Source organism: Gymnoscopelus microlampas, assembly GCF_963454915.1.
Source record: "Gymnoscopelus microlampas genome assembly, chromosome: 17".
NCBI classification, from domain to species: Eukaryota; Metazoa; Chordata; class Actinopteri; order Myctophiformes; family Myctophidae; genus Gymnoscopelus; species Gymnoscopelus microlampas.
Genome location: NC_139954.1, coordinates 25,650,299 through 25,671,423, shown reverse-complemented (window position 1 = coordinate 25,671,423; position 21,125 = coordinate 25,650,299). Strand labels below are relative to the sequence as shown.

General features: G+C 42.8%; 1 protein-coding gene across 1 annotated transcript; it reads left to right on the top strand.

Annotated features, from left to right (window-relative positions):
* The first annotated feature begins 423 nt into the window (after positions 1-423).
* On the top strand, positions 424-18,306 carry armc8 (armadillo repeat containing 8). The gene is made up of 22 exons (XM_084084522.1): positions 424-499; positions 2,206-2,282; positions 3,978-4,049; positions 4,383-4,525; positions 4,638-4,735; positions 6,840-6,932; positions 7,132-7,212; positions 7,462-7,537; positions 7,731-7,821; positions 8,226-8,286; positions 8,945-9,145; positions 9,631-9,726; positions 9,832-9,914; positions 10,112-10,193; positions 10,464-10,550; positions 10,917-11,009; positions 11,145-11,294; positions 12,065-12,160; positions 13,229-13,324; positions 15,395-15,467; positions 16,140-16,233; positions 17,517-18,306. The coding sequence occupies exons 1-22, from the start codon at positions 455-457 to the stop codon at positions 17,548-17,550; spliced, it is 2,022 nt and encodes a 673-aa protein (XP_083940648.1). The 5' UTR covers positions 424-454; the 3' UTR covers positions 17,551-18,306.
* The last annotated feature ends 2,819 nt before the right edge of the window (positions 18,307-21,125 follow it).

The following is a 21,125-nucleotide window of genomic DNA, read 5'->3' as shown; positions in this document are numbered from 1 at the left end:
AACATTGTACTTTTACTCCACTACAATTATTTGAAAACTTTAGTTACTACTAGTTAGTTACTTTGTAGATTTCGATTATTATTACAAAACATACATTAACTACTTCAGCTCTATATACATTTCGGCCATTTGAAAAAAGCCGATCTACAAGCTCACAATGCTTCGCGATGCGCATTGTGAGCTTGTAGATCTGCTATTTTCAAAAGATTTTTACATTTTATTAATTTGAAAACTTGTGAACGGGACATCCTGCATAATGAGTAATTTCTACTTTTGTACTTTAAGTACATTGCAGTATTGATAAATTTACTTCAGTAAAAAATGTGAGTACTTTTTTTTTCTCCACCGCTGCTATTCACTGACAAGCCCCCCAAAATCGCTTATAACAAGCGGACATGGCAACACTGCAGAGTGCCGCTCCGATTGGGGGGGCTTGGGATCAGGGGGAAGAGAGATGGCGTGCTTGTTGGAGGCCCCTCTCCGCATCAGTGTGCTGTCTGTGAGTCCCACACCCATCCTTTACACCACATCTGTACACGCGGCATTGCATTCACTCTGGCACTGCACGCACCGTGCGGTCTGACGGGTCGTATGGAGCTAAAGCGGACGGACGGGTCTATAGGAAAGGGGGTCTTAAGTTGTTCCTGCTAGCCTGGCGATGCTAAAGGGCTTTGCAACATGCACAGCAAGGGCGGTCCGTCCACCTATACGTAGATGATGGAGGACACTTTTGTGTCACGTTGTGCCCCGACGGGCGGGGTCGGTTAGGGCCGTGACGATTATTATGGCATTTTTTTACGTGACGATTAATTGTCACACAAATAATTGCGATTAACAATTTAATTGTGTTTCTGCCGTTGATCGCTGGAACATAATAGTAAAAAATATATATATTTCTTTTTGGCTTTTAGGCTCTGAAGTTTCACAGGGCAGATGAGATAAATAATCTAAATATACGAAAGAAATTACTTGATATCTTTAATAACTTTATACTTTCCATAAAACATTAGTAGTGAAAATAGCCGAGTTGTTAGCTTGTAGATTTGCTATTTCCACTATTTCGGACAGTTTGATAATATGCGAACATTTTTCCACATGGAAACGATTATAACGATTATGCAACAAATAATTGCGATTATCTAAAAAAAATTGCGATTAGGTGATTATATAATAATTGTGACAGGCCGAGTCGTGGGTCAAGTTGAAAGACGTGCGGACCGCCGCCAGGATCCACCCCGTCGGCGTACCATGTGACTAAAACCAAACGCATCCTGGAGCTGTCAGTGTCACCCGGAATGAGTTAGCATTGCTAGCCACACTGAAAGTACTGTAGAGAAAGAATGGATCAAACGCGTTGTAAACCCACTGCAGACAACAATGAGCAGGAATGCATCAGATCTGATCCCATCATGATTCACTAGTTTGCCTTTCTCCTAACGTTATATACCTAATAGTAGCTTCCCTATGCTAACGCCAGTTAGCTCCAGACATGTATCACTACAGCGTCAACTCAGCAAAAGTTATCAGACTAGTGACTCGACTGTTGATGTGTTTTTGACCGAGATCACATCCCCAAAGATACATATGATTTAGCTTTTATCACAAGTGACACAGTGACACTGGTTGCCAGATGAGTTCAGGTAGCTATTAGAGGAAACGCCCCCCCCCCCCCCACCCACTGCTTTATTATTGCTACATGTGTTCACTGTTTTTGAAATATTCAGTATCAGTACAAAGTATAGCAGCTGATGGAGTGATGGTTGTTTTCTCCATTCATAGCCTAACTGTCTTTTCCACCACATTTATTGTTACAGTAGTAGTCCCCATTCCAGTCAGATCACATGGTGGTGGGGCTGGTGAGTTTGTATGTTGTTTACATATTCATGCGTAATTGTTGCATTTTATTGAGGAATAATGCTACGGTATCTAGTTGAAAGCAGGGCGCAGACATTAAGCCAGACTGTCTGTGCTTCAGTGACTCTGGGAAAAGTTCTGAATATGAGGTTGCAGATGATGATGTAAACATAAACACAGTTTCAGGTGACACACACCTAACCATGGATATGTAACACCTTTCCAAGATCGTGTGCGTGCGTATGTGTGTGTGATGCAGGTTTTAAACCTAGCTAGCTAGATAGCGACTATGTAGACAAACTGTTTCATGATGTCACTGTTTGCCTTGTTTTGTCTCTCATGCCCATACAGGAAGTAACTGCCACCAGCCGCCACTATGTTGACCGACTGTTCGACCCCGACCCACAGAAAGTGCTGCAGGGAGTCATGTGAGTTTGGTACAACCACATCATGTGTGCACTGCCAATGTAAAGGTGTCCTTAACTTAGACATCATTGTATGCCGAAGTATAAATTAGGCTATAGGGGAAGTATGTTGAAATCAGATAAATATGAAACGCATCCCTCACATTGCAGAGTGAGGGCTCACAGGTTAACATTTGAAACAACCGGTTTGAACATGTGTGATGGAGAGAGCTTGATTTGGAGACAACAAGAATCACGGCAGTGTTAGTGTGCCTGTGTGTTTACGTGTAGGCAGACTTGCATGTGACTGTCTGTGTCTGTGTGAGAGTGTGTTTCACTGTCGGCGTGACTCACTCACTCTCTGTTTCTCCCTTTCTCTCCTGCCCTCCAGTGGGCTGGACTCTGACCATTTCATCTTTATTTTTAACCCAGGCTAGGCTAGCTCTAGTTACGGCCTGCTCCACTCCACTATCCCAGCAGGTACCTGATTTGACTGTCTGTTGCAGCTGTATTTTTCCACTAGGCTCATTCACCTGCTGTTTGATACCATCTGGAGCACATTCAGGAAGACATCATAAGTTATGGAAATGTAGCAGACAGAGTTATTATTTTTTCAGCTGAAGAGGCTCATATCTGCTTTCCTGCTGGTCTGTTTGTACCAGAATGTTTAAAGATGCTTTGCCCTGCTGAACCCCAGGTCTTTTAGTGTCTCTATAATGCATCAGGTGACCAAGCTGAAGGTCTTGCTTTTGAATATAGCCTAAATGCTTGATCTTGCACAAACAGATTGAAATAGCTACATGAAAATAGCACAGTTTTTGTATGTGACGTAATGTTGTGGCGTAATGTTTTATCAATAAAATAATGCACCCTTTTATTAGAATAACAAGCAAAAAAAAAATAGGCACTTCAGAATAATCCTTCATAACATTGACTGGCTCAGCTGGTCGGCAATAACCTAGATCAAAATATAGGCTAGGTCATGGCGACATAATATTCAGTGGTAAGTGCCATCCATGTATTTGTTGTTAGAGCCAGCTTTGGGACAGTTGATTAAGCTTTTGCAGAGATTTTGTACAATCTAGTCAAAGAGCTTTTCAATTCAAGTGGTTACGTTTTCCATGTATTGTATCCATATTTGTGATTAGCATTGTCATGGTTTCACCTGCACGTGACGCGATCTTACAGTGATGCTATATGGACAGCTGTCGTGAAGCCTCTTTAGGCATATCTGTTGGATGCTTCATCTTTAAATTCATGTCCATCGTTGTTTATTTGTGAGGGCTGCGATACCACCATACCGTCGGTAAACGGCGAGTTATTATCGCGGTAACTAAAAATCCATACCAGCCCTAGCACAACGTGGTTTTGCACAGCTTGCATTTGACCTTGTTTTTATTCGATTTTTCGTAACCGTTCTACACAGAACTTCTCATACATGGGGGGGGGAGAGAGAGAGTGCGTACTTGAGAAGCAGAGGATTTGAAGTGTGTCTGATTTGCGGTGATGATGATGATGATAATAATGATAATAAATGTGTTTGGGTTTTACTTTCTTTACGGTCTTTGTCATAACAAACAGCCCAAACTGTTAATTACTGGCTTAACACAACCTAATGCCTACTATATGACTAATGATACTGCTCAATTTTGTTGATGATGTGTGTTATGGATAGCTGAATCTCTTCTTGTGTGTCTGTGCGTGCTTGTGTCTTCACAGTGACATGAAGAATGCCGTCATTGGAAACAATAAACAGAAAGCCAACCTGATTGTCCTGGGAGCTGTGCCCAGGCATGTGTCTCACACACCCTCTCTTCAGCCCTCCTGCTCTCCCTCTCTGTCTCCTTCCCTTTCATTTTCTTACATGCCAACATGACCTCCTCACCCTCAGTAGTACATTTTATTTGTCAAAATGCATATACTGTACATGCAGTGGGAATTCGCCCATGGTTATGCAGAAGACAAATACAAATAGATATACAGAAGTAACCCTGACCCTATTAGCAAGATAGCAAACGTGTATTTGCATTAAAAAAAAGCATAATCTGTTATTACCACCAACATTTGTACTGTTTATGAACAGTATGTGAAACCTGCTTTGTATTTGTTGGCTGTTTGATCCAGGTTACTGTACTTGCTACAACAGAGCTCATCCAGCTCAGAGCTGAGAACAGAATGTGCTGTGGTGCTGGGCAGCCTCGCCATGGGCACTGAGAACAACATCAAGTCCCTAGTCGATTGTCACATCATACCCGCCCTGTTGCAAGGTAAACGCACACATACAAACACACAGCAGCAGGAAATAACTTTTAATGAAGCAAACCTAAGCCAAACCTGTACTCATGTGTATAGCATAAGTAACCTGTGTGTCACATCCAGGTCTCCTGTGTCCAGACCTGATCTTCATCGAAGCCTGCCTCAGATGTCTCAGAACTGTCTTTATAAGTCCAGTCACTCCAGTGCAGCTGCTCTACACTGTAAGTGGCCTGTGGTTTTACTTCGCCCTCTAAAGAGTGTGTGTGTGTGTGTGTGTGTGTGTGTGTGAGACGATATATCATTTATTGTGATAAAACAACACAATGATTGTATTGCGGATGATTCTAATTATTGCGAAATCGTCAATAACCTTCGTCATACACTGGGATTAGTCCGCTTTTGCAAAGTTGCATATCCATTCTAGAGAGAATCAGTGGAAATGGTAACAGTCTGTGTGCGTGCATGTGTGTGGAAATTACTGGATACAGTTTTGTAGGAGGCAGGTTTTACCCAGGCTGGCACTGTTTACTTTCTGAATAGCTTTCCACGATGTATGATTACCATGGCTGAAAGCTCTGCTTATTCTCAACAAGAAAGTTACATCAGAGGTGTAGAAATACTACCTATTCAATACTAAGGAACAACGTGTGTGTTCCACAGCCATAACTGTGTCCGGGTATAAACACATTGGGCATCTCCGTTACAACCATCCAGTTCTGTTCAACAAGCTACAATGACTGTAAATAAGTGACTAAGTGACTAATGCTGAAGTTGATCTAAATCAGGGTTGTCAAACTCATTTTAGGTCACAGGCACAACTTCATGCGGGCTGGACCAGTTGTGCACACGCAAATATGCACACGCACACTCTTTCTGCTCTCGTGTCTTCAGAAATTGTTTTTGACAACAACTGAGTGGATTACCCAAATTTAGTGTGTTCTTGTTTTCCAAACAAGAACATGTTTGCTTGCTCAGTAAAGTGAAATGTGACTATCCTGAAACTAATTTTTCAGTCCTGCTATTAGGTCCTGTACCTGTCCATGTTGTAATTATTCCTTTGAGCGACACGCACTGACTGCAAATAGGGGAAATTTCACTGGGTTTCTGTGACTCCACTCAATTCCCCTCCATTAGCCTACCTACACACCAACAAGCTGCTGGTGCAGTAAGGAGAGAGTGACATGAGGACAGCTGTCTGTCATACAGCAGATACAAAATCAATGGTCACTGACTTTTTCTTATCCTGCGGGACGGATTAGACAGACCGCCAGTAAGGATTTTCCTTTCACTGTGGTGAAAAAGCAAACGTGTTCTGGCGATTCGATGGCTATGCTTACATTCTTCTGCTGATATGCTCTTGTGCTCCAAGAATGAAAAACTTATGAAATGTACTGTAAATCCTTTCGTAAAGAAGTGATATTTCACCCACAACACATTCAAAGCGCATTCATTCAGTCATCAAAGTCGGAATGACAGTAATGATTTGGAAACCCCAACACCCTGCTTGATTCAATTGTTAATTTGTTACAGTAACATTATTCATTCACATACTTCACTCATTCACGACCAGATCATATTGAGCAATTCATATTAACAGTAGTGGTGGCAGTTTATAATGTATTTAATAAATGATATTGCTTATGTTTTATTTGCACTTAACAGTATATGCCGAAGATTTGACTGAAACGGGCACGTCTGATTATACAAATAAGTTGTAGAGTGTGATCTTATGACCTCAAGTAGAAGTCGGTCTCAAACTAAAAATGCATTCTCTAGTCTCCTGAACTTGAGAAAACATTCTCCTAATGTTAACTTTCTAAGAGAACATTCTTCCCAAGGATACAAGCGTGTACTTTGCATTCAGCCATTTTCATCTCTGCTTTGGCGCTTGGCCCTGCTAGATATGCTGGGATACAGACTACTGCCACCTCCTGGTATGGAGCGTTGTTTCCTTTCACGCAAGCACAGGACGCACATTCAAGTCGGCCAACAGCTGACTAACCTTGCGTCATCAGGCATTCCGCAGTACCTTTTTTTTTTTTTTGATTTGACATGCAGCAAAGGTCGTCTGGATTGGGATTCAAACCCGCGACACGCTGTCAGGCTGGCATTGCAGCCTAGGGTGCCCGGACCGCCATTCCGCAGCCCGGGTCCCGCAGTAACTATTTAATTTACACACACACATCCTGTACTGTACAAGCATGCACCATTTCCGTATCCTCTCTTATCCAGACCAGAACAACCTAGTGATTTTCAAGACGGCATCGCGGATTGTGGCAGTTGGAGAAAAATGCCCTTAATAGTCTTTGTCTGTGCCTTTTTAAGGACCCCACTGTGATCCCCCATCTTATGTCTCTACTGAGCCGCTCACAGAGGACACAGGAGTACATCACACAGATATTCTCCCACTGTTGCAAGGTTAGCTCTCTCTCACACACACACACACACACACACACACACACACACACACACACACACACACACACACACACACACACACACACACACACACACACACACACACACACACACACACACACACACACACACACACACACGCTCTCCATTTATTTCCTGGCTAAGATTTGTATTAACTGGATGTGTGTATTCTTTCCAGACCCCAGAGCACCAGATGGTTCTTTTCAATCATGGCGCCATCCAAAATATCGCGCCTCTACTTATATCTCCCTCTTACAAGGTAAATAACTGTGTGTGTGTGTGTGTGTGTGTGTGTGTGTGTGTGTGTGTGTGTGTGTGTGTGTGTGTGTGTGTGTGTGTGTGTGTGTGTGTGTGTGTGTGTGTGTGTGTGTGTGTGTGTGTGTGTGTGTGTGTGTGTGTGTTCCATCTTACAAGCACTTACACCCATCACTAAAGTGTGTTTTTTCCTTCATGTCTCTGATTACTGTCAATGTCTCTCTTTTTGTCTCTTCTTTCATGGTTGCTCCAGGTCCGGATGCAGGCGTTAAAGTGTTTCTCAGTCCTGGCGTATGAGAACACTCAGGTCTCAATGACACTGGTGAATGGTGAGGAATCTCTTCTCTTCTCCTCTATTCTCTTCAACTCTCATCGACTCTTCTCTTTGACTTGTCACTTTGACTCTCTTATCTTTGACTGTCTTTCTTGTGTTCTCTTCTACACTCTTCTGTTATACTCTTCTCTCTCTCTTCTCCTCTCCTCTACTCATATGGTTGTTATATTTTATCTATGTCTTTCCAGTGCTGGTGGATGGTGAGCTGCTTTCTCAGGTATTTGTCAGAATGATGCAACGGGATCAGCCCATTGAAATGCAGTTAACAGCCGCTAAATGGTAAGCAACATTAGTAAATAAAATGTCAGTTTATTGTCACATCATAAGTTTATACCAGGTATTAAAGAGTGGATGAACTCTTAAAATAATAGTGAAAGTAAGAGTAAAAATATCAAAACAAATAAAATATACATAAAGCGTGTTCTTTTGTACAAAATAAAAACCTATCAAATAGCAGCAATGTATCTACAAAGCATTTATCTACAGTTATACTTGAAGTGAGTGAATACCAATATTCAAGATTAGAGAATGTAAAGCCCCTTTCCCACATGGGATCCATAACATTGCTGGATAAGACATATCGGCTGAGGATAGTCATTCACACATTGGTTTCTTTTATGGAGAAATTATTGTTTTTTTGTTGTGTGATTTAATCGTTTTTAATTGCTCTCCTGTTCTGCCAGTCTAACCTACATGTGTCGAGCAGGAGCCATCAGGACAGATGACAGCTGCGTAGTTCTAAAGGTGAGAGAGCCATTTGACAGTCATACAGCAGGGACACTCCCCCGTTAGCAAGATTATGGAAAGAACTTTGGAAATGTACATTGCAAGATAAAAAATAAAGTGATTCATGGTGTTTTTATAATAAATGTCAGTTAATCTAGGTATCCTTTCATAGGGAGAACATGTGCATCCAAATGTTCACTCTCACACTAGCATGCTCTACTCAATATAATGGGGAATGCTGCTCTAAATTCACCTTGTTCATATGGGTTACTTTCCAAAGCGAGCAGTCATAATGTATCTGCTAACCAGCTTCTAACCAGCTTGCCTGAGTCACATGAAGTAAACGTCCTGCGTAGAGACATTCCAGAGAGGGCATCAATTCACATGATGAAAGCCCGTCTGTCTTATGGGAAGGACTTGAGTTGTTCAGAGAGAAGTGACAAAATTAATTTGGGATGTGTTACCTGAAACGGTGTATAATAATGGATGGATCTTGGAAAATATAAAATCTGAACGGCTCAAACAAAATGTATTTCTTACTCCGTCTTCATCTACGTCACTTTTAAGAATCATTAAAACAATTTGTCGATTAATAAATAATAAGACCCCTTGAAGATAAGCTGTGCTCACTTTGTTTGAGTGTGAGTATATCTGACAGTCCATGTCCTCTCCCCAGACCTTGCCGTGCCTGGTGCGGATGTGCAGTAAAGACCGTCTGCTGGAAGAGCGAGTGGAGGGGGCAGAGACCCTGGCCTACCTGATGGAGCCTGACGTTGAGCTTCAGAGGATCGCCAGCACCACTGATCACCTTGTTGCCATGTTGGCCGACTACTTCAAATACCCAAGCTCAGTGTCTGCCATCACCGACATCAAGAGGGTGTGTGCATTTGTAGTAACATCTAGAGATTTGTGTGTGAGTGGCATTTGAATCAAGAAAATACATCAAACTCGCCACAGACAATTTGACCAGATTGTCTGTAAGTCCCCTTACAGCTGCTGAGCTTTACTTGAGGAAGTTAAAATTACAGGAGCAGCAGTTTGAACAGTTCCCTGTAGTATTATCTAGACATCTACAGAAAAGTATGCCACTGAATCAGACTGGCCCCAGTAACTCTTAGTGGCTGGCTGCAATTTAAATTGGTAAATGTTTCTAGGGAAATTGGGAAAACCTCGGCCATCACAATTTATAAGATGTCCAATACATTAACATTTAGTGCCAGGTGGTAAAAAAATGAATTACTGCAGTCTTTAGTAAAGTTCCTATACCTCAGAATACTTTTTTTACTAGTTAGAATCTTAAAGCAATTTTAAGTTTTGGCTTTGAAATGGACTGTAACGGGGGCCACTGTCTCTCCTGTGTAGTTGGACCATGACCTAAAGCACGCTCACGAGCTGAGACAAGCCGCTTTCAAACTGTACGCCTCACTGGGCTCCAATGATGAGGACATCCGCAAGAAGGTGACTTTTCCACTCAATCAAACATACAGTATACAGTGTGTAAGTGTGAATACTCTAGTCTACACCCTGTACTAGAGGCCTTACCCCCTCCTTCTCTCCCTACAGATCACAGAAACGGAGAACATGATGGACAGGATAGTCAGCGGCCTATCAGAATCTAGCATCAAAGTCCGTCTAGCGGCTGTCAGGTATGTTGGGGACCTCTCGCTCGCTTCTGCTTTGTTCTATCATCCATCCATCTATTCTGTTGTGACACTCTGGTCATGCGTTCACATTCTGATGAACTCCTGGTTCTTGAGTCCCTGTGTTTCTTAGACAGACTCTCTCTCTCTGAATTAAAAATGATTGCAGCTTCTCTTTTGTTTGTGCCCGTTTGTCTGTCCAGGTGTCTCCACAGTCTGTCACGGTCGGTGCAGCAGCTAAGGACCAGTTTCCATGATCACGCAGTGTGGAAACCACTCATGAAGGTCAGTGTTATGTCTAGGACTCCTATCCCACCAGTAGCTTGTAGTAAGTGGGATCATACATAATAGAGAGTATGGAGACAGAAAGTCAGGGGTGGCTCATTAAAAGACTTACCTGTACTCATTTACCCCTAACCCAGTATATAATTACAACCTCACAATCTACGATTGTGCCGATTTGTACTTTTATTTTAATGTAGAATAGAAACCCAGCAGTACCAGTGTTGCTTTAGGACTAGCTGCTATGCTTCTCATCCTTGTGGTTGTTTCTAGTTGTTACAGAATGCCCCAGATGAGGTCCTGGTTATGGCCTCCTCTACACTATGCAACCTGCTGCTGGAGTTCTCCCCCAGCAAAGAGGTACACGCACGCACGCACGCACGCACGCACACGTACTGTATGTGCACACTATGCATTTTGTGGCTAATGGCTGGATGACGCATGTGTGGCACTGCTTGATGCCACTGGAGCTGGGCCTTTCCGTTCGAGCTTCTATAGAAAATTCTCAGTCGACCTGCAATAAACACACATTATAGTCTCTCTCCGTCTGACTCACTCACGCACACACACACACACACACACACACACACACACACACACACACGATTGTGATAGTATGATGACACACTTGCATGCAGACTTGTCTTGTCTTAAACTTGTCTTAAAATATTGATGTGTGTGTGTGTGTGTGTGTGTGTGTGTGTGTGTGTGTGTGTGTGTGTGTAGCCCATCCTTGAGTCAGGGGTGATAGAGTTACTATGCAGCCTAACCCAGAGTGACAGTCCTGCACTGAGGGTCAATGGGATCTGGGCACTGATGGTGAGAAAATGTTATTTTATATTCCTGTTCATTATCGCACCGTCCTTCTCTCACACTTGATCTGTACGTCATTCCATCTGCCTACACAGACTATGGCCAGAGTGTTAAATGTGTGTGTTGGGGGGGTTGTTGTAGAACATGGCGTTCCAGGCAGATCAGAAGGTGAAGGTGGAGATTGTGCGGTCTTTGGGGACGGAGCAGTTGTTCCGACTGCTCTCAGACCCCGACACCAACGTGCTGATGAAGACCCTCGGCTTGTTACGCAACCTCCTGTCAACACGCCCGGTGAGACACACACACACACACACACACACACACACACACACACACACACACACACACACACACACACACACAGGAATACGATGCCATGCGAGAGTGCGGTCTAGCCAACACCAACTCGGGACTCCTGAATCGCTGCCCTCCACAGACTCCTATCTAGCATCAGGGTCTTGAGTTCTACAGTGTTGTTAGCTAAGCTGTTGCGCCGCAGTGTATCTACAGTACGTAGGTGTTGCGCTTCTTGCCTTTCCTGGCTTTGCCCTGGGTTGGCTCCCATAGTATCAGTTTGCTTGCCACTAGTTCCGGGTGTCTGACGCAGTGCCCTGCCAGCCTCATCCTTCTCTCTCTGACTTTATCTGTGACCCGTGGTACGTCCCCGTAGAGGACCACATTTCTGATGTGGTCCGTCCATGTCACACTGAAGGTGTCATTCTCCTAAATCTGACACTGTGCAACCTGACCAATTCCACCATCTTGACACTGTTTTTAAAGGCAAGTACCACATTGAAAATATGGTGCCATGATACAAAATAAAATAAAAAACGTGTGGCGTAAACTATAGGCCAAGATGTCTCAATCACAGGCAGATCAATGTGCTGTGTATTATGTCACGAATCGGCCAGGAAAGCATGAAATGTCATGTTATTTCACCACTCCTGCATCCTCCTGGCTCGCCATTGTTCCACAGATGCAAACACTGAGACATGTTGCCCCTTTCCCCTCTCCCACGCACTAACTGTCCTTTTCTGCCCCGTCTTCCTTCATGTTCTCAGCACATTGACCAGATCATGAGTTCTCATGGGAAGCAGATCATGCAGGCGGTCACTCTCATCCTGGAAGGAGAGCACAGCATAGAAGTCAAAGAACAGGTTGGGCTCTCACAGATGTACTGTAATAAACTGTATATGGGGTAAAATTGCTAAGTCAGAAAGGCCCATTGTTGAGCACATTCTACAATTAAAGTGGCAATGAAATGAAAAATGTTTGTCACACGTTTAGTGCATACCCGTGGTCATAATGAGGACATACCTATCACTAGATGCCCAACAAATTAACATATCTACAATATGCAATTATAACATGCAACACTATACACCCTCAGTCGTGCTTGCATATGTCTAATAGTGTCCATACTGTTTTCCAAGCAATTCATCTATTGAGTGAGCCAAGCGACCATCGTGTGCCTTGTTATGCATCTTCATAGCTTGCTGTTCAAAGGACTGTCTAAGTCCTATTGGTTGTCTCCACGGAGAAGATGAATCTATCTTTACCCCTCCTGCTAAACTTTGCCACAATCTCCAAGTGAAGGGGGTTTGAGTCCAGCGTCCTCGCTCGCTATGCGCACCTTCATCACCTCCACCACCCCGTCCAGGGGGTAACCGGAATTTGCCCCAAAACGCATTTTTTTCCGTGGACCGTTCGCCCCGAGTTGTTCTTCTAGTCTTGTATTTGTTTTTACTGAGGATAAGGTTAGGAATACGTTTAGGGTTAGGCATAGTTTTACTTTTTTACTGAGGATAAGGTTAGGAATAAGCTTAGGTTTAAGCATAGTTTTACTGAGGTTGAATTTAGGAATAAGGTTAGGTTTTGGCATAGTTTTACTGAGGTCACATTTAGGAAAATGGTTAGGTTGAGGCATACATTTACAGAGGTCACGTTTAGGAATACCTGGTGGCGACCGTTCCGAGGTCGCCGGATTAACCCGGGGCGAGCGTGTTTTGGGGCAAGCGTTCTTATATTCGTCCAGGTTAGCCCCAGGGAGGGAACCTGTTCAGGATGCTCGTGTCCCCGACATTAATGTAACCCCCCCCAGCATGCAATCGCAAAGAAGAGAGCTAGCCATTACCGACCGGTAGAACTTCTGCAACATTTCTGTGCGGTCGGAACCACACAACAATAAAAGAGAACGAACTGTCTTTGTCTGTCTTGTGCCTCAGACTCTGTGCATCCTGGCCAACATCGCAGACGGCAACACAGCCAAGGACCTCATCATGACCAATGACGACATGCTCCAGAAAGTCAAATACTACATGGTACAGGAACTCATCTGGTCCCAAAACTCACCACGAGTGTGATGAATGAATGATCCAGAATGTGAATATTTATGCCTCATTCATACAGGTCGATGCTTTTGTGAAATATCGACCTTGTTAAAAAAGTTATTGGTTGCTGTATCGCCGCATAATATTTGCGCTCTGTGGGACACAAGATAACATTTCGTTTTTTGTTTTGTTTTATAACTAATAGCACACAAAAACGCTCCCAGTGTGTAAGGACCTTTACTCAAGTCTTATTTTATTTTTTTGTTCTCTTATAAAACAGATTAGTGAAATTGTATATTACATCCTGTTCCCCCATGCTCACACCAGCAGCGACTTTGTCACTAGGTGTCGCCAAGTCGCTTGTCTACAATGGCAGCTTGTTTGGAAACGATCTCTATTTCATTCATGCAGTCCAATAAACATCGTTTTGAGTAACATGTTAGATAAGAAATGAGCCAAGCAGTTTCTCATTATTGATTATCTTCATCAAGCAGTTTCTCAATATTGATTATCTTCACATCTAGAACAATAGTTTGGTGCTTCCATGTACTTATCAGCCTTGTTTATACTGGCAGTCTGGGATTACTCTTGTAGAAATTATTCTTGTAATGGACCCTTCGCTAAACCCCACCCCAAAAGCGATTGTCCAATGCCAGCTTAGCAACCGTTGTTAGCCTGGCATAGGTCTGACAAGCTTTCGTCACCTGCCATAGCTGTCAATGTGATTTCGCCCACACACACAATCATTTGCAACATAATGGCAAGAATAGGAATACCACGATAACGCAATGGTGACTATGAACCACGTACCCAAACCCGTTGGAGGCTGCTTTTCCCAAGCTGAAATCTGCACGTAAACTGCAAGGCTGAATGGCTGTGTTGTTGAACACATACACAGCTTAACGTCGGGAAAGTTACACGACTCACTCGCCCAGGTGGTGTCAATAATAGGCTACTAATCACTGTAATCGTAACAAAATTCAGAATCACAGCGCTGCCCGTTTCGGTTTCCGCACGTTAAAGTATATTAATTCATTTGTTCGTCTATTTATTAACTGCTACTGCAGTCTTACCCTGCGGTACATGAAAACTCCTGTTACAGTCATGGATCAACTTTAACCTGGTGTTTGCACTTTCTCCATTTACGGTCCGTACTCCGTACATCTATATAAACGTTCAGATTTCAAATATAAAGTGCTTACCCCATGGCCACGGATGTTAAAATTATGCACGGGACTCTCAAAAGTACCCGTATATTCTGTATTGTTCAATAAAAATCATTTTAATCCGATCAGTGGCCATTTTCTCATAATGTATCGGAGTGCAATACACCTACAAACCGATAGGGTCGCTCAGTTGAAAGCGCATGGAGAAATGGCCACCGATCAGATTAAAATGCTTTTCATTGAACAATACGGATGATACGGGTACTTCTTAGAGCCCGTACATAAATGTAACACCCGTGGCCATGGGATAAGTACTTTATATTTGAAATATGAACGTTTATGTAGATGTACGGGCCATAAATGGAGAAAGTGCAAACACCAGGTTGAAGTTCATCCATGCCGGTCGTGACAGTCGACCGTCGTGTATCCATGGCTATTACTCCCTCTAACATTTCCCATGTTTTTTGTTTGTTGAAATAATGTCATGCACATTTGTCCAGTGCATAGCCTACTGCAGGCCTTGTTGACTAGATTTAGAAGAGATTTTGAAGCTCTTGCTCCTGAAATGATCGATTATTTTTAAGGGGAAAAGCCGTCATTTAACATGCAAGTAAATGGGTGAGAAGCAAAGTTTGCCAGTTCTGGGTGTGACTAACTTCGCACCACCAGTCACAGAGTGGAGTGGGTGGGGCTTAGCGAAGGGTCCATTAAATTGTTATTAAAAACGTAATTTATTCCCCTATATTTGGTAACTACTTTATGAAAGCAATAACTCTGCTTTGCATTGAGCTTAACAACTCCCCTTAGCTTTGTGTTAATGACAATAAACCATGGCCTGTCATAAGTTATTGCTTAATTATACCATCTCTTTCTCTCTCTCCCACATCCCTCACAGGGGCATTCGAATGTGAAACTGCAGCTGGCTGCCACCTTCTGCATCTCCAACCTGATCTGGAACGAGGAGGATGGTGAGTGTCACACCCAGAGAGAGGGTCTCTTGAGTTAACTACATGAACCCTATTGTCCCTATTCCAGGGGCGAACATTTGGTGAAAATAGCACATACAGTTGCGACATGTGTAAGCTTATATCAGCAATTTTTTGCATATATATTTAATATAGACGCAGAAACAAGGGGCCTAGTGCAATCTGCTAGGGGCCTCTGATGACCCTAAGTAAATAGGGTTTAAGTAAAGGAGCACTTTACCCTTTTTCAACCTTATCATCATATATCATACTCATTATAAGATGCCACAATTTGAGTCTATTCACTGAAATTATTTTATTGGGAATAACCCCTTGAGATGTACCATCGGGGGCCAACATTTGGTGCCATCCTAGGGGCCATCCATGAGATGTACCGTCTCAAGGGGGTCCACAAATTTCAAAATGCAGAGTTCTTACATTTAACCACAATATTTCACAGACAGTTCAAACAACATCAACCAAACACAAAAAAAGAAACAAAATAACATTAACACAACTCTGCGTCTCATTGGTGGGCTATGGATAGTTCAGAAACCTGCCATGATATCATCGATGGGGGATTCCAAGCTCATAGAAACTACAGCCTAACCCTGTGTGTGTGTGTGTGTGTGTGTGTGTGTGTGTGTGTGTGTGTGTGTGTGTGTGTGAGATCAGGCTCTCAGGAGCGGCAGGATAAACTGAGGGAGATGGGGTTTGTAGATATCCTGCACAAACTGACCCAATCCTCTGACCCCAATCTCTGTGACAGGTGGGCCATCTCTGTTTCACCATGCGCACACATACCCGTTGCTGTCGGCTGGAAACCTTGTATGTTACTTTTCAGAAAATGGGAAAAACAACCTGTGTTCTAGTGGAGCTGATGTAGTTCTATTTAGTCATAAGTGCTTGTTAATAATACTATTCATTGTTTCAATATTTGTAAAACCCACAGACAGACCTAACCACTTTCACTTACTTGTTTAATTATTATTACTTTTGTTTAAAAAAAAATCTGATCCACAAGATCACACATCGTGAGCTTGTATTTTTGCTACTTTTGTGTGACTCTGTAGTATGCTGAAGTAGGGCATTAATTTACCAAAAAACTAAAAGGTTGAAATATGGAGGTTTCTGCCTGACAGCAACGAGAGTTAAGGTACTAATACACACACACACGACAGACAGTGCAAAATCTGCAAATACAGTCAAGATAGTACACACAAACATGTTCGTGTGTACTGTCTTGACTGTATTTGCAGATTGTCCCCAACATATTTCACACATGTGTAAGTTAAGCCCCCCTAGGGTTGCTTACCTCACCGGCACAACAATATTCTGTCATCTTTCCTAGGAAAGAAATGGTATACTATGTTAAATGATTCCTGTTGTGCAAATCAAAATCAAATAGTACAGAAGATACACTAAGTAGTACACAAGCAAAATGTTTACATTGCATGCTAATAGAGCACCGAAATCCTGACATCACTGCCAGTAGAGGGCGCTTTCCGCAGGTTCGTGGCTTTACTTTTTGTGTTGATATCCTCATTGGGGAATCGCTTCATATAAGAACTGTGTTCCAAAAATAAACACACCACCCCGGCGATTTTACTCATATGGATATGAAGCATCGACTGAACGTGTAAATGTACACATTTACCCAAAGAGTAACACAATATAGACACTAGAAACGAGTCAAACAACCCAAAGACTACATTTCCCATGAACGCGGCTGCTGTGATATCAGACCCGGAAGTAGTAGTTCTTAAGACTTTTAAGGCAGAATTTGCCAGAAACAGGCTGTATCAAATATTAATGAATATCATAAACTATGCAGAGCCACCCCCCTGACAAAAACGCCGGGGTGGTGTGCTTATGTTTGGAACACAGTTCTTATATGACGTGATCTAAGATTCCCAAATGGGGATTTCAACACAAAGAAATAAAGCCATGAACCCGTGAAACAGCGCCCTCTAGTGGCAGTGACATCAGACTTCGGTGCTCTATAAAACTTCTGAGGTCACACTAACTCTTTTTTTTTTTTATAACCCTAAGGGCGAAGACGGCAATGCAGCAGTACCTAGCGTGACCACAGGGGGGGATGGATTCCCCTTGTTGCCAGCCTAACTAACAATCATCGAGAGGAAGACCTGCAGACTTTTTTTTCCTCCATTATTTTATTTTTAACCCCAAGATTTTGATTTGATGCACAGAGACACCTATTATTATTTTTAATCTACAGCGGGTCTCCCCCTCACCAACGCCTGCCCCCTCCCTCCCTGCACCTACTGCTTCCCCAACCCAGCCTTCCCAGTCCCTCTCTCTCCAAAACTCAGCAAGGAGACTTGAGGCGGTCGATGGTTGCTGCTGTTGGGCAACTAACGGTTATATGGGGGTGGTCTCGGCAGTCCCCACCCCACCCCACCCTTTTCTTTTCAATACACAGATGAGGTGAAGATATTTTTTTCTCTCTGAGACTTGTGAAGAACCCCCCCCCTCTTTGGAGTACAGCAGTCTAATGAGCACCACCATGTGGCCAGGAGGCCTTGGTGCTTTTGGACTCCCAGCAGTGTGGAGGCTCTGTCTCAGAGAACCGGACTTGGTTCGAACCCAAGGGCAGGGCTTTGGGAGAGCGACGCTTCCTGGTTTTATTTTTGCTAATTAATTATTCAGTAACAATATGTACAAATATTCTTAATATTATTGTTATTTTAAGACATCACAAGAAAGGACATGTTTGGAGAGAAAAAAAAAGACTGCTTATTTTGACGTTTTTTTGTTGTGTTTTTTTCTTTTCTTTTTTGTGGATACATACCTCGTAAATATATATAAATATAAACATAAATATATTTTTTGGATTTTTATTTTCCTCCGCTCCCCTTTCATTTTGTTTCCCCAAAATGTCTGATCCGTAACTTCTGGTATAGCAGTGAATCCACTGCAGTGTGACACAACTACACCCTGGACTTGAGCAAGGTTTATTGAGGTGAATAAGGAAATATACATTATCTCTGTGTGCCCCCTCTCCCCCTCACATGCGTACACACACACACACACACACACACACACACACACACACACACACACACACACACACACACACACACACCCCTCTGCTTCTGTGTGCACTTACTTTTCTCTGTTTTGAAAGGAATGGTGGCGGTACTGTGGTGTACTGTTGCCCTATTATGTCTGAGAGATATATATGTATATCTCATTAGTATATCCTTTATAATCCCAATGGGAAATGCAGTTCTATTGCCGATAGATGCGCCACTACCCTGTCCCTTTCAAATTAGCTGGGCTTTGTGTACAAGTGTACAGAGGAGTGTGCGTATCTCAACACCTGCATACTTGAGATTTCATCTCCAGCGCCTTCCCTGCGCTCTCTGCATCCCGTCTTATCCACTTGTCAAGACGAGAGTGTTTTGGGACGGCGGGCGACGGGCGTCAGGAATTAAATCTCGAAATGATTGGGCCTGGCCCCTGGGGGACAAAGCATTAATTGTCCAGAATACAATACTACATTGTTGTTTTTCTCCCCTTCTCCTGTATGAGTTTCTCTGCCTCTCAGAAGCCTTTCTAGACTGTTGTCCCTTGACATTTCAAACCTTTTGTTGAAGCTCTGATAGAACGAATGTTACCAATGAAATATATGCAGACCTGAAAGAAGGACCCTCGTTTGTGTTGTGAGTCTTATTTCGCAGAAGTCAAAAGAAGTTTCTGAACCAGGGGTTCCCAAACCTTTACATGCCAAGGACCCCCAAATAGCATATTTAGCAATATTTATATTTAGTCTTATATTAAAATTGGCTAATGGGGGGGGAGGGGGTGGGCGGACCACGGCCACTATGACATATTAGAGAGCCCATAAGAATATCGCTACTTATGCTATTTGTTGAGGTCAAGAGTGTCTTCCCCCCCCCCCCCCCCCCTCATGAATCTGTTATAGTTGTCATTACACACGCATCCATGCCTTGGTTGTCACACACGAGCCGTCGTAGTCTGCTAAACAGACCAACCGTGTATTTACAGCTGTTATGTGTTTTGCCAAGTCCCAGAAAAGACGTGCTGTGATGGCTGTGATTGACCAGTAGTCACTTTGATTGGCAGTTGTGCCGAACGCTCACCCCAAAACCTGATTTACAAGACACTGGTGGCTCGGGTGGGACAACCAAGGCATGGATGTGTGTGTAATGACAACTAATAACAGATTCATGAAGAAAAAACTCTTTTGGCCGCAACAAATTGTGTAAGTAGCGATATGCTTATGGATTCCACTCTATGCTATGGGGGCTGCTGGAGAAACTGGACGACACGGGCAATTCTGCAAATAGACCCCATGGCCAGTCATTTGGGATCAATATCAGTAGGAAAAAAAGGCTATTATGTTATTTCAGTCTGGACTTGTCCTTTAATACTTAGCCTGAAGTTCCACAGATTTGAACCAACAACCTTATGTTTATGTAACATTGATTAATCCTCGTTTTCAATACATTTGGGCCTTCGTTTAGTCTTCTCCTACCCACCTGTCGCCTTTGTAGGTGTGCAAAATACTTTTTTATAAATGCATGTATTTGAAATACGTATACATGGGACAGAAAATGATATGTTACTTGTATCAAGATGCTTTCAGATCTTGTATTTTCTGTATTTTTAATACATAAAATACATATGTTATGTAATTTTATTCTCAAATTCACACATTTTAAATATTTACACAGGTTTATACTTTGTTTATACTGTAAAAAAAAAAGCCCACAATGTTGAGATCTCCGAGTCTCCTGGCTTACCCACCCTCAGAACAAATTCAACCACAATTGAGAGGCAGGGTAGGGCGGGTCTTGATACAGACATCATATCATCTTGCCTCAACTAGTGAATGAAGCCCCTTATTTTTAACTCTATGATGAAGCCTTGTGACAGATAGTTTGCTTTTGTGATAACTACATTACTGCATAACCCATAAATGGTCAGACAAGCCTAATATTTGATTATTTGGATGCTATGTGTCAGTATCCAGGGGCCTATTACACAAAAGGAGAATTAAACAAGTCTCCGCCAGGTCAGGTAGGTTATTATGGCCTCCTGGTGGCGCTTTGATAGGCCAATGTGAAAAGGGTCCCATTTCTTCTTAGGCCTTTCACAGCAATCGGACACTGCATTCATGATTTGAGGCAATTTGTTCGAAAAATCGGGTTTGTTAAATTAGACCTGCTGGTGGCGCTATAACAGGCCAATGTGAAAAGGAGGGCATTTCTTCCTCGGCCTAGTGGGAATAGGCATGCAAAATGTATTTTCTTTTCTTTTTTTGGACAGAATTTGAAGGAGTAAGACCAAAACAAATGTTTTACAAAAGTCAGCCTCCTGGTGGCACTCTAACAGGCATATGTGAAAAATGTAGGGCAAAGGTTTTTCCTTGGCTTCTAGGGAGTGTGCGTGCAAAGTTTCACGGAGATTGGTGCAGTTATAGGTAAAAACGTGAATCGGCCTGTGAATCAGCCAATCTTGACCAATCAGGATGGAATATAGTCAATCGGACAGATCCGTGTTGATCACATGACTATAGAGATACTGTGTATCCCAATCGTCCCATACTTCATAGTACTTTGAAATTTTCAAGGCCAAAAAGAAAGCCAAATCCACAAAGAGACATATGAAGGG